At 38.2% G+C, this 14,710-nt stretch overlaps 1 protein-coding gene across 3 annotated transcripts in view; it reads left to right on the top strand.

The window, feature by feature from the left end:
• TBCE (tubulin folding cofactor E) overlaps window positions 1-14,710 on the top strand; it is a 29,401-nt gene that overhangs the window by 13,707 nt on the left and 984 nt on the right. For 2 of the 3 annotated variants that reach the window (XM_039352986.1, XM_039352985.1), the window contains exons 9-17: window positions 2,080-2,175; window positions 2,692-2,756; window positions 2,839-2,903; window positions 3,415-3,567; window positions 4,199-4,352; window positions 8,908-8,976; window positions 11,108-11,167; window positions 13,869-13,960; window positions 14,207-14,295. In XM_039352986.1, the coding sequence (XP_039208920.1) occupies window positions 2,080-2,175; window positions 2,692-2,756; window positions 2,839-2,903; window positions 3,415-3,567; window positions 4,199-4,352; window positions 8,908-8,976; window positions 11,108-11,167; window positions 13,869-13,960; window positions 14,207-14,295 (843 nt within the window). Of the gene's footprint in view, window positions 1-2,079; window positions 2,176-2,691; window positions 2,757-2,838; window positions 2,904-3,414; window positions 3,568-4,198; window positions 4,353-8,907; window positions 8,977-11,107; window positions 11,168-13,868; window positions 13,961-14,206; window positions 14,526-14,710 lie in introns of those variants that run through there. The other variant, XM_039352987.1, reaches the window with a different exon arrangement.

Here is a 14,710-nt window from a genome sequence, read left to right as displayed (position 1 = left end):
GAGAGTAATTATTCATACAGCCACTGTTTTGCAAATATGATTCAGGTAGACCCCACTTACCAATCAAATTGGGACTCCATTGTTAAATGATGCAGTGCTAAAGTGAAACATTACATGAATGGGCCAACTTACAATATCAGTTTGTCAGTTCCAGCTGCAGTCATTAAATGAATCACAATCATCAAGGGGGACATCACATGTGTGCGACTTACAATTTCCTGCCAGCTTCCCTATTGGCGTCAGAAGCTGGCTGTGATGGTCACAAATGGCAACCATTTGACTGTAGCACACTGCAACTCATTAATGTGTTTTGATTGGCAAGTGCCCAAATTGCAATCATGTGACCACAGAAACACTACGATGCTCATAACTTCAAGAACCAGTCATGAATCTCCTTTTTCATCGTCATAATTTCAAAGAATTGCCAAACAAGTAGTAAGCAAGGATTCTATATTGCATATTTTCAGCATGGCCTGAAATATTTAATTATGAACCATACTGATTGGTGTGACTGTAAGCATTGGACTCTTTTTATGTGTATAGATATAATCCCAGGCATATATACCTTATTTTTATATATAAAAACATATTGGAGTAAAAGAACATTTGCTCTGTTTAAAATATTATTACAAACATGTTGACTATCCATTAATTAATATGTAAATTAAGGGTGGTTTGTTGACGTTCAGTGTTCAATATCATTTCATTATGATATCCCCACCTTCTATCCTGATTTGAGAAAAGCCATAAACCAAGATCAGAAGCAGGAAATTGCCTTTGAGTAGACTAGGGGAAGTAAATGGTGATAAAAGATATGTGTAGTTCAGAGTAGGTCCACTGCTTTATCTGTCCACCTTGCTATTAAACTGTGGGTTGTGTGATAATAGCCCTCCCAGGTATAGTAGAGTCTGTAAAAACTATTGTATATAGAACCAAGTACCTCTAATCGTTTAAGATCTTGAATTATCTTCAAGTGCATCAGTGGAGTTTTATTAGTAGAAACAGTAAAAAATGTATAACACTTTTGGTTTTCTTTTCTTTTAAGGTTTAGTATTTTTCACTTGTAATTACTATTTGGTTTTATATTGATGTTTTCCTGCTGCTCTGTTTATATTAGTAAAGAAGAAAAGGATTGTTAAGATAACTGAAATTTATGGATAAAAAAGCACATTTAAATGAAAATTATATTCCACTTCTTTAGAATGTATACATTAGAGTAGTGAACCACAATAGGATTTTCAAAATTGCATGAAACAATTACAGGGAAGGGATAAATTAAACAAGCAAACAAACACACTATCTAAACCAGAATTTCAGATTAAATTTACAATTCCTGAGATACAGCACCCAGAAGGCCTTATTTTTTTCTCTCCATCAACTAAGCTTCCACTATGGGATACAAACAAGGTCATCTCATCAGATGTTAGGCTGAAACAAGGCTGGTATGGCAATTAAAAGTCTTCCAATAAAAGCTATGTAGGTTATTTAATCAGGGACTATATAAATTTTGGCACGGAGCTTTTGTGATTTAGAAGAGTTAATAGTTCAGAAAGAATCTGGTGTCAGGTCTGTATATGCTGGTAGAAATACCTTGAATTATAATAAAGTCAGAATAGAAAGCACTGAATTAGAACAAATTATTTTTGTGACGGTGTTTGTATACTTTACTAGTATTTTAGGATCAAATATATATGATTTAATAGAGATAATCTTGGATGTATTATGATCTGTGATCATTATACTCCAGTGTAAAATAACAAGAAAACAATACAAAGTATGAAAGATAGTATGATAAATCTCAATTACTCTGGACAACTCTCAACAATCAGACAAGGAAATTACAATAAAATTAATAAAAGATAAAGCTGAAAGATGGCAAGAGGTTGCAATCTCCCTCAGCAAAGCCACATCTTCCCAGCTCTTCTAAACTATCAAAATTAAAAAGTAGTCAAAGCAGAAAATGATTTCTATATGATATAGGGTAGCAAACAGATAAAATAAAAGTGGAACTGTATTTTCTATTTTTTAATTGTAAAGTTATAATATTATAAAGTTTTAAATAAGGAGTTTTCCTTGCAGTCCTATTGATGTCCTCCAGAATCTGAAATGGCTAGACCTTTCTAATAACCAATTAAGTGATGAAAATCAACTTCATCTAATTGCGGATCTTCCCAGGTAACTGTTGTACAGCACTACCGTTAATCTCAGTTGTTGGTTATATCTAGCAAAATACATTTTTCTTCAGAGTGGACTATGATCCTACTATTTTCTTAATCTCTTAGTCATGGTACATTACATACTCTACCTCTGTATTGAACCAAACCTGTATAGTGGTGAAACTGATGTTTTAGTTTTCTGCCAAACTATTTTCATCAGAGCTCCAAAAATTGTTACATGACTGTATTTATTTAGGAATCCTCAAATACAGTGCCTGCAGACTATGATAACATATTAGTTTCTGCTTTTATTTTTTCAAAAAATTATTTCATCTTTTTTTCTTTATTCTATTTTATTTGACTTATTTTTCATTTCATTATACCCTTACAATAAAGGATCTTAATTACAACCTGTATCTTGCATTCTGATTTGACTTAATACAACAAAATGCTAATTTCAGATTTACGGCAATTTATTGGATATGAAATCCAAATTATTGGCTTGTATTTTAATGGTTTGTCTTCTACATTTCAGGTTAGAAAGATTAATACTTTCAAACAATGAAATTTATTCTATGTACTTTCCTGATGCAACTTTTGGTATGTAAATTAAATGCTCTTATATATGCTTGTAATTTAATTTTTCACTATTGTTTCACCAATTTATTCTTCTCTTTTACAGGTTACAAGACCAGAATGTTTCCTTCATTAACTCATCTCATATTAAAAGACAATAGAATAGCAAAAGTAAGATGCCTATGTTGTGAATTGGGTTCTGAATTCAATTCTCTTTACTTACTACAGTTTTTAACTTTTTAAATGTCAATCATTTATAAAAATGCACAGTAAGGTAGCATAATTTCTTGTCAGACTATTTGGGTTTTATATTTGTCTGGCAATTAGTATACAAAGATATAACCATTGCTATATCCACCATGTGACCTGCTATTATTCCCTAAGTCAATGGGAAATTGCTCCCCAATATAAGCATTGCCAGAGTGAAATTGTAATAGATTGCAGCTTTAAAAATAATCAAAATATTTAATACATTTTGTTTTCTTTGTGCCAAGAAGTTAATTTTGTAATTTATAGTTTTATCATAATGCCTAAGTTTTATTTTAATAAATGGTAAGATTGGTATCTCTAAATCATTGCACTAAGGAAGTTTTGCATAACTTTATGTAAGCAGGAACAAAATGTCTTTTGATTTCAGACTCAGTGGTTGAAAACTGCCGTTTTCTTATTCTGTGTGTTTCAGTGGTCTGTCATCAATGAACTTGACAAGCTACAAAAACTTGAATCATTTGATTGTCGGAATAATCCTTTGATGGAATCAGACAAAAACGTAGAGACTGTGAAACAACTTATTATTGCCAAAATAGGACAATTAAAGTTTTTGAACAAATCACAGGTATATTTTTGTGTTCCATTAGCAATATTAAGAAAGCATATACAGTAATGTTTTTTGAAAACTGATGACTAGTCATGGATTCTAAAACTTAATTGGTGCATTAATAATACCCAACAATAATAAATGAATGTGTGACTTTTCTGAATTAACACTATTGGGTGCATTCTGACAGGGCGTTTCCTGTCAGATAGAATAGGGTGCGATTTGACAATGGTCACACTATGTTTGCGCAAGCCAGCCTGGCACACCAAAGATGAATTGTTCCCAGAACTCATTTCCAAGGCCAGGGCTCTCCTTTAGCAGGGGCAATATGAATCCCACTCTAACTGCTCAGGATCATTCAGCCTATTTGAATGACTGTATGGCCCTTAGGAATAGGATGGGGCTCCCTCAGAAATCATTGCTGTGGGCACAAGGACCTTTAGAGGAAAGTCTTGATACTTGGATCCCGGAGAAGACAGAGTGGGAGAGATTGCCATCTTCTCACATTTCCTCACAGCTGTTTAAGAGGTTGTGACCCACAGTTTAAGACGCCTTTCTTTAGGGAATAATAATGATAAATATTAAATGAAACTATATACATTGATTTGGCTACTCTGATGTCATACAATACAGTCTTGTTTTGCCCCAGATCTTTCCTGAAGAAAGGAGGGGAGCAGAACTTGACTATAGAAAAAAATATGGGATTGACTGGTTAAAGGCTGGTGGTAATCAAGATCCAAAGAAAAATAAACCAAGTGAGGAATTCCTTGCTGCTCATCCAAGATTTCAGCTACTCTGTGACCGTAAGTGTAACAGGAAGTTTTGTTTCTGTCCTCTGGCATTTTCTCTTAGGTTTCCTGCTGTCTGCCTGCCTTAATTCTATTTCTTTGACGTTTGCTATGTTGGTACATAGCTTGAGTGAATCTCTTCGCTATGGTTCTCACTGGTCTTATTGTCTTTCTCTAGCTTAAAAATTCTTGGCTAGCCAACCTGCTCCATCCAAGCTACTTGCTATCTTAATTTTCTTAGTTTGAACCTCAGCCACTAGAATGTGTTGTGGAAGGATCTAGTGAAAATTGACTCTTGTGCTGATGTCATTCCCATATTTACTTGCTTCATTTGAGACCTCTGGATTGCAAATCTTCTAGATATCTGCCCTAAAATTCAGTTCCAAAGGCAGCTGTAGCTTTAAGTTTACATTCTCATTTTGGGAGGAAGGACAGGCGGAGAATTCTCTTAAATCTTAAAACACTTTCACTTCCCACAGTAACAGTATTTGCTAAGATGTAAATGTATCCAGAAATGAGTTTTTGTTTCAGTTTAATAATATGAATTGTATCTGATTGGAGAGATGATGATAATTAAAAAAGCTTTAGAGGAGGATAAAAAGAATTGAATAGATTATTTGTATTTCCCTTCATAAAGGACTACAGATACCAGTCCCCAAACTTAAAGGATGGTAATAGGCACTCATCAGAATTGATTTTTGCGCTTGTGTCAGAAGTATCGAGATGCTTCTCCAGTACAGGAGATGGAGAATCCACCAATGGGTTTTCTCTGCCTGCTCCTGCTATTCAAGAGAGTCTATTCTATTGGCTTTCAAAAGCCAATAGAATAAAAGGGAGTAGCACAGCTAAGGAAAAGGGGGGAAAAATGGCGGACTGCATTGTTTGGCGACCCCCATGAAATGGTCGTTCGACCCCAAATGGGGTCCCGACCCACAGATTGAGAGCCACTGGTCTGGACAGAGGCCTGGTCCCTGCGACTATTCGCAGACAGGTGGCGGCCCTGTCAACATTACTCACTTGTGTGGATTCGGTTCCCTTAGCTCATCATCCTAGGATTCGCACCTTCATCAAGGGTGCGGGCAACACCAGGCCTCCCATGGTACATAGGTACCCCTCTTGGGGAGTTGCCTCGCGTGCTTCGCGCTTTAACAAAACCACCCTTTGAGCCCATAGCTACTATTCCGTTGCGGAACTTGTCTCTTAAGGTTGCGTTCTTGATCGCCATCACATCAGCCAGACGTATCTCTGAGCTGGCTGCTCTCTCGGTCAGGAATGACCTTTGTATCTTCCACAGTGACCGGGTGGTCCTTCAGTTGGACCCCGCTTTCGTGCCCAAGGTCAATTCGCTCTTCCCTAGGGCACAGGAAGTCATTTTACCAAATTTTTGCCCCAATCCTTCCCATGACTTGGAGCGGCAATGGCACACACTGGACGTCCGTAGGGCACTGCTGCATTACATGAAGCGCACGGAGCCTTTTCGTAGATCTGAGGCCCTATTTATTTCCTTCCGTCCAGCTTCTCTGGGACAGAAGGTATCCGTTGGCACTATTGGCAGGTGGATCAGGGCCTGTATCGTGGAGGCGTACCAGTCCTCTTTCCTGCCAGCTCCAAGTCATCTTACTGCCCATTCCACTTGCAGCGCTGCGACTTCGGCGGCATGGGCCACTCAGGCATCCATCGAGGAGATTAGCAGGGCTGCAAATGGTCCTCGCCCTCCCCATTCATACGCCATTACAGGATTGACAGCTTTGCTTCCGCGGACGCCTCCTTTAGTCGGAGGGTCCTTCAGCAGGTGGTCTCCGGGGACATTGTTCCGGCCTTATCTGTTTCCCACCCATCGGGACAGTGAGGCTTTGGTATGTCCCATTGGTGGATTCTCCATCTCCTGTACTGGAGAAGGGGCGTTGTCTTACCTGAAAGCCTTTTCTCAGTACGGAGATGGAGAATCCACACCCATCCTTTAGGTCAGTTAGGCCAAATTTAAGGGATTGAGAGCCAACACCTCGTCCACTTTCAGCCACTTTCACCCTTGTTAAGACTGGGTCTCCTAGCAAGAGGGGGCGTGTCAAGTTTGGCTACTTGCTCTCAAGAGCAGGCAGACAGAGAAAACCCATTGGTGGATTCTCCATCTCCGTACTGAGAAAAGGCGTTCAGGTAAGACAACGCCCCTTCCAGGTTGAAAGGATTAACAGGTGACATCACTGTAGACCAGGACATGCTCAGTTGCAGACTCTTTTCATGTCCCTGGCAGGAGCTGGAGCAAAGGATGAGAACTCATCCCGCCCCCCTGGCAGCATTCTGGTCTTGAACGCGGGTTTGCTAACCTCCAACCCAACATTCTAACCACAAGAGCCACTGTGCTCCTATCAGAATTGATAACAGAAAATATTGTTACTGGCAGTTTGAACATTTTTTAAAAAAATCATTGACCCAGAAGGCATCTATTTTCTACATATTTTTAAACAAACTAAATGTTCTAAAAAAAACAGTGTCCCTATGAGACGATTTGCATGCAGTGAATGTACTATTAGATTACAAGAAGGGATTCAGAACTGCTGATTAGTTTTAATTAAGGATGTACAACACGTTCCATGCCTGAATCTTTCCATACACTGAGCAGCTGGTCTTGAATAGCTGATGCCCAGTCTGAACATGTAGACAAAAGTGTTTCAGGGGAATGAAACTGGGCAGAAGCCAAAAATGAGAGTTATCCTTGGTGACAGCATTACAAATAAGGAATGATGACAGTGGAGAGAAAGACGAGAAGGTGCTGATGAGACTACGAAGCTGGATTGCCCAGTGGATATACTGTTCTGGGACATCAGTGTTGGCTGAGAAAAGAAGTTAAGGCCATGTAGAAGAAGAGGGTAGCTGAGCACTTGCCTGGCCCTACTTACACTGTAAAAATCATTCTGTCATCCCTCCAGATCTAATTTTGGCCAAAAGGTAGAACCATCAAACCATTTCAGGTTTTGTTTCTAATTAAGAAAAATATTTAGAAATTAAGAATAGTTGATGGTCTCTGTGCTTAGCTGATTTCTTGCAGATGTTTTATTACACACACAAGATTAGAGAGGACCATTGATCTGAAAGAAGGGTAAAGGAATTTTTCTATGCTAGAATTGAACACCTGTCTCTCAACAGAGGGGGAGGAATAAGACACCACTTATCTCCACTTTACAATGCAGCCTTTGCAGTAGTTCCAAGAAGATTCCACAGCCAATAGCACCCTGATTCAGGTGACTTTGGGGGTGCAAATAAATCACTAAGTGGCCTCAATAGCTCTCAGAGAGTGCTACTGACCAAATGACTATACATAAATACCGTGTTTCCCCGAAAATAAGACCAGATCTTATATTTTTTTGGGACCACAAGACCCATTAGGTCTTATTTTCCAGAGATGTCTTATTTTTCCCACGTACAGTAGGCAAGCACGAGGGGATGGGGCGGGACGACATTCAGTACAAACAGTGGGGCATGGCATGCACATGGGGTGAAGACATAGAGCTTGGAAGCATGGTGGCGATTGGGCCAACCTTTGGCGCGTGGGGGCAGACCAACTACTGGTATGAGAGAGTTCAGGCGGGGGGACGCGTGCCCTTTCCATGCCAGGCAGGCCCCTGTGGCCATGCTGGATATCGGCAGGAAGGGCACCAAGGTGGGGGCAGCCAGGCCAACACTCCTCTGGGCGGAAAGAGAGCCTTTGCCCCAGGGATGCTGGGGGGGGCGCCTTCCTGGATGAGAAGTGAAGTGTTTTTTTCTTCCTCAAAGAAAAAACAGTCCAGTTGTCTTTTGAAGAAAAAAAGCACCTTTGAGACAACTATGACTTGGATGACAATCCAGACAATCATCAGCACTAGGTTTTGTTTCTGCCAATCGAAGACCAACCTAAAATGGTTCAAGAGGGCTTTTAGAAGACTATGTTAGTTGCTGGTTTGAAACAAAACCCTTTCCATTTTGCATACTGTATAACTTTAGTCTTAATATCTATTCTGGGTGAATTGGAGGAAAGTGTTAAATTACTACCCTCTAGAACGGGTAGGCAACCTTGGCTCTTTTATGACTCATGGATTTCAACTCCCAGAATTCCTGAGCCAGCATGCTGAGGGGAAGGGAGAGGTTTCCAAGCTGAGCCATGCTGGCTCAGGAATTCTGGGAGCTGAAGTCCACGAGTCATAAAAGAGCTAAAGTTGCCTACCCCTGCTCTAGAAGGACGTCTTCTGATTTAGAATCAGTATGTCTCTCACAAGCAAAACTAGGCGTTATATTGAGAAATGTAAATCATTTAACATCCTTTATTTTCTGAGTGCTCTCTACTGACTGGTTTTATTGAACAAGTAATATGTACAGTAGTTGGATTTCCTGAATATTTCTGACAAATTTTCTAAAGCAGTTCAAAACTAGAAGTAGGCGTTTTCTTCTTTGTGACTCTTAAGCAGAAATTTATGTATAATGTACCTGCTCCAATAGGAAAACTTTGGAAAATTTGCTATCCTATAGGAATTTTGCTCTTTATACTGTAACATTCTGGTTCAGTATATACCTTTGTTATTATTTTCCCTTTTAACAGTCTATGGTGCCCCAGAAGATGGCGAGCTGAAAAGAGAACAGCCTTTTTCTCTAAAAAATCAACTACTGAGTAAGATACAAATGTTTACGGTACTAATTTATTGAAATATATAACACTACGCCGAGAAATCGTAAATATCTGCAAACAAGTTAACTTTTCCTCCCAATGCAAATTATGACTCTAATGTCTACAAGTATTCCCATAGCTATTATTTGTATCTAATTTGCATATCTACTTGCAATGCCTTCTGAGAAAACATGCCTTAATTAGCAATGATGTGATTGTATAGACCAGTGGTTCTTAAACTGTTTGACCCAATTACCCTTTTCCTGGTCTTGAATGTCATTATTCTCTCCCACAAACTAAGAAACTTCTTTTACACAAGTGTTTCAGCAGTGGCAGCCCTAAACTAGATCCTCACCTCAGGAACAAGCAGTTAAAAATTGCTTCATTACACCAGGATATGCCCAAATTATCTCTTGAAGGCAATTACCCCCAGTTTCATCCCTGTAATTGACAGAAGTCTTTGAAACCACTTCAATTCTTCTGGAAAATGTAATTGTTTCAGTGCTTGATAAAGAATGCTTTGCCAACTCCCATGCATATTGCAAAGTATCCTTTTCAGATGTTTTGTACAGCCCTGCTCTTTGTAATCTAGGAATAGTGGGGCGGGGGTGGGGGGAGAGAGAGAATGCATTAATTTTGTAATCTAATCGGTATTTTGACTTCTGCTTTTGGTATAAAGGTAACTCTTGTGTTGCCATCATCATGTATGAGTCACTTTCACTGTGGAATGGCCAATTGCATAAGCATCAAGGATGAGATTCCCTAATACCCTAACATTTGTGGTTTCAATTAAATGTGCTGAATGTTATCAGCCAACCAGTATATGAATGTTAGCTTAACTTACCGTACTCCAGTATTGTAATCAATGCACCAAAATTTGAATGGAAATGGATGTGTGCTTACCTCCTTAGGGAGGGGTGTGTGTGTGTGTGTGTGTGTGTGTGTGTGTACTGCATGTATGTACGTATGTATGTCTTGAGTGTTTTTTAATGCACTCTGTCGACCCAAATATGGGAGGAAATTTTTTTTGCATATATATATATATATATATATATATATATATATATATATATATATATATATATATAATAAAATATAAAAATGAACACTAGGGTAATAAAAACTAAAGAAGTTTTTAATGGGTTAAAACTATAAAAGTTTTAAAAAGCGCCAAGCTTTCGCCGTCACCTGCCGGCATCCTCAGGGCTGGCGTGCCAGAGAATGAGAAGGTCTTTTTATAGGCGTGCCGAGGTTTGCACTCGGCTCCTTGATCTTGTTATGGGGCCTGATTGGTTCAGCCGTGTGTAGTTGGCCTGCGCTTTTTTTCTCTTCTTAGTTGTATTTTTATCCTCGTCCGTCTCCAGTTCTCCCAACCTCAGATTAGCTGAATGGCAATTCCAGTTATTTCGGTTGCTTTCATGTTCCGATCTCCCCTCAGGCTAATTGCTTCTCATTCTCTGGCACGCCAGCCCTGAGGATGCCGGCAGGTGACGGCGAAAGCTTGGCGCTTTTTAAAACTTTTATAGTTTTAACCCATTAAAAACTTCTTTAGTTTTTATTACCCTAGTGTTCATTTTTATATTTTATTATGAATATCCCTAGGGTTCACATTTTTAACCTTTTTAATCGTCATATATATATATATATATATATTCGTCAGTCTTTTGCCTGTATGTGTGTGTGTGTGTGTGTGTGTTTTCTGAGGTTTTCGCGGGTGTTTGTATGTAGGTCTTTGGTTGTTAGGGTTTTCTCGAAGCACGAAGCTGAAAACACCAGCCTGAAGATGACAAATGGGACTTCGTCGAAATGTCGCCAAGACACTTCCATTTTTACGTGGAAGAAAACCCGAACAACCAAAGATATATATATTCTCTGTGAAGCTAACAGTTTAGCTAATGAGCGCGTGACGGGTCTATTTGACCCCCACCCTCCCACAATCAGTTGCATCGATCCTATTTCCGTCAGGTTATGGTTCAATTCAATGATAATTGGAATAAATTCATTAAAATCTGTGGGAAATGTTAACTCTTGGCTAATTTCTGCAATTGGCTTCACTAGGTGTACTTTGGCTATAAAAAAAATTCTAGACTAAATTCACTTTGTTTATACAGATTTTTCTTTTTTCTTTATTAAGCATTGACTTTTAAATGCCCCGACAAAGCTGACCAGAAGCCCATAGAGAAGAAACTTCCAGGTAAAGAAAAGTATATCTGTATTCCATATTTCCTGCATGTTACAATTATTTTGGTCATTGTGTGCATATTGCAATAAGATAGGTAGTAACACTTCTGAAGATATTTTTCCCTATCTGAAATCATTGCAAATGTCGTAGCCTTCAAAAGAAATGCAAGCCAACATCCATTTTGAAGCAGAGCAAGACAAATCAATATAATATATGGAAAATAGACTATTGTAATTTGATCCAGAGTATTCTAATTAGATTTTTTTTCTACAGTGAGGGAAAAAATTATTTGATCCTCTGCTGGTTTTGTATGTTTGCCCACTGACAAAGAAATGATCAGTGTATAATTTTAATGCTAGGTTTATTTTAACAGTGAGAGACAGAATAACAACAACAAAAAAATCCAGAAAAACACATTTCAAAAAAGTTATAAATTGATTTGCATTTTAATGAGTGAAATAAGTATTTGATCTCCTATAAATCAGCAAGATTTCTGGCTCCCAGGTGTCTTTTATACAGGTAATGAGCTGAGATTAGGAGCACTCTCTTAAAGGGAGTGCTCCTAATCTCAGCTTGTTACCTGTATAAAAGACACCTGTCCACAGAAGCAATTAACCAATCAGACCAAAGAGCTGTCCAAGGATGTCAGGGACAAGATTGTAGACCTACACAAGGCTGGAATGGGCTACAAAACTATCACCAAGCAGCTTGGTGAGAAGGTGACAACAGTTGGTGCGATTATTCGCAAATGGAAGAAACACAAAATAACTGTCAATCTCCCTCGGTCTGGGGCTCCATGCAAGACCTCTCCTTGTGGAGTTTCAGTGATCATGAGAACGGTGAGGAATCAACCCAGAACTACACAGGAGGATCTTGTCAATGAGCTCAAGGCAGCTGGGACCATAGTCACCAAGAAAACAATTAGTAACACACTACACCATGAAAGACTGAAATCCTGCAGTACCAGGAAGGTTCCCCTGCTCAAGAAAGCACATATACAGGCCTGTCTAAAGTTTGCCAATGAACATCTGAATGATTCAGAGAACTGGGTGAAAGTGTTGTGGTCAGATGAGACCAAAATCGAGCTCTTTGGCATTAACTCAACTTGCCGTGTTTGGAAGAGGAATGCTGCCTATGACCCCAAGAACACCATCCCCACTGTCAAACATGGAGGTGGAAACATTATATTTTGGGGGTGTTTTTCTGCTAAGGGGACAAGACAACTTCACCGCATCAAAGGGATGATGGTCAGGGCCACGTACCGTCAAATCTTGGGTGAGAACCTCCTTCCCTCAGCCAGGGCATTGAAAATGGGTTGTGGATGGGTATTCCAGCATAGCAATGACCCAAAACACACAGACAAGGCAACAAAGGATTGGCTCAAGAAGAAGCACATTAAGGTCCTGGGGTGGCCTAGCCAGTCTCCAGACCTTAATCCCATAGAAAATCTGTGGAGGGATCTGAAGGTTCGAGCTGCCAAATGTCAGCCTCAAAACCTTAACGATTTGAAGAGGATCTGCAAAGAGAAGTGAGGCAAAATCCCTCCTGAGATGTGTGCAAACCTGATGGCCAACTACAAGAAATGTCTGACCTCTGTGATTGCCAACAAGGGTTTTGCCACTAAGTACTAAGTCATGTTTTGTGAAGGGGTCAAATACTTCTTTCACTCATTAAAATGCAAATCAATTTATAACTTTTTAAAAATGCATTTTTCTGGATTTTTTTGTTATTCTGTCTCTCATTGTTAAAATAAACCTACCATTAAAATTATAGACTGATCATTTCTTTGTCAGTGAGCAAACATACAAAATCAGCAGGGGATCAAATAATTTTCCCTCACTGTACATCAATAAGGATGGTTTCTTTATACACCACGTAGATTCTTAGTATAATGTAATAGAAAATTAACATCTGTCCCTGTTTTTTTTTATGGAAAAGTGCATTTTGTTTAGAAATGTACAGCTCATTTCAGTAAAATGCCTAGTAAAAATGTATGCCCTCTACTTTATTTATTGATAATGGTATATTATAACTAAAAGATGAGATATCCATAAACCCTTTGATGTTTGTATTTTGAAAAGTATTTATTCAAAATAAAAATCACATTTATCACAAGTTGCATAAAATGATACAGCTTTTTCAAAAAGTTAATAGAAAAATACTTTAAAGTACATTGTTGACAATAGAGGACTATTGCTTTGTCTTCAGATAAAGCTTTAAATGAAATAAGGGGAAAATTACCCAGCATAGCCAATCTCTAGATGAGTCAGATTTATAATACTTTTACTCCTTTAAATCTTACTATAAAAATACAGTTTCACGTTCATATTGTTAATCTGAAATACAAGTGCATAAGGTTAATAGTAATCTGGACAAATCAGCACATAAATATTTGGGGGCCTCATACCATGAAGTAGAGGAAAAGGCTTCACTCATAGTGTTAAGGTACAAAAGAGCTAATGCCATAAACAGTATTTTGAAGGTCACTTAGGTCAGTCAGTGTGTTGTAGATAAGTAGAGTCTATAATTTGGTAAACTTTTGCTTGGGAAGAGTACCCTTTTAATGTCAAATTAAGTGATTCTAATTGGTTCCTGTGAACTGCAGGAGCTCAACGCTCACAAATCTATTCAGTATCAACTTTTGCTAGAATTTCAGTTGCTGTGGCGTCAAGTGTTATCTATCTATAGTTAAACAATTCTCTCTTTAATGCAGATTCTATGACTATCCAGAAGGTCAAAGGACTGCTGTATCGGCTACTTAAAATTCCAGGCTCAGAACTGAAACTATCATATGAAAGTTCTAAAGTAAGCTCAAATTCAGTAATGCAACAATACATGAATTGAGACTTTGCAGAATAATACAACTTGTTACACTGGTAAAATCAATACATTGCACTCTAATGTTGGATGATTGATTTCTTTGTAAGAAAAGTATTATTGTTTTGAAATCGATTAGCTTCCTTTCCTTTATATTCCCTCTTAGTCTTTTAAGATATACAAGATTAAAATGTGCAAATCTAATATCTATCTGAATCATTTTTTAAATTCTAGATGAAAGGCAAAGAATTTGAACTGGACAATGACCTAAAGCCCTTGCAATTCTACTCTATTGAAAATGAAGATTGCATTCTAGTACGATGGTAAAAGCTGCCTTTGATACATTTTGAAGATAACTTGCACACTGCTAATAAAGTTTAGGCTGATTTTTAATTGTATTGTTGGGGAAAGCCTTTATAAAAACATATCACTGTTTGGTAGAGAAGCTTTTGTATTCTTGTTTTTTTTAAAGAAAGGAAAAAGAAATATCATGCCTGTAAGAAAAAAATGAAAGCTTTTGCCAGCTTCAAATAAAAGTAATTCATTTGTGCTACACTAGTAACTTACGGAAATCAGTGGGACTCTCAACAAACCTTCCACTCACTACTATACAAATAACATATTTGAGAGAATTAAAAGCTGAGGTATTTCATTACCAACCCATCCCAATAGCCACAGAATACCAGAAAGCATAAAAATCACTCAACGGGGGGAAAAAACCCTAGTATTTAATATGCA

Source organism: Crotalus tigris, unplaced genomic scaffold, assembly GCF_016545835.1.
Source record: "Crotalus tigris isolate CLP2741 ecotype Arizona unplaced genomic scaffold, ASM1654583v1 scf7180000018486.1709376, whole genome shotgun sequence".
Classification (NCBI taxonomy): domain Eukaryota; kingdom Metazoa; phylum Chordata; class Lepidosauria; order Squamata; family Viperidae; genus Crotalus; species Crotalus tigris.
This window is presented reverse-complemented; position numbering and strand designations above follow the sequence as displayed.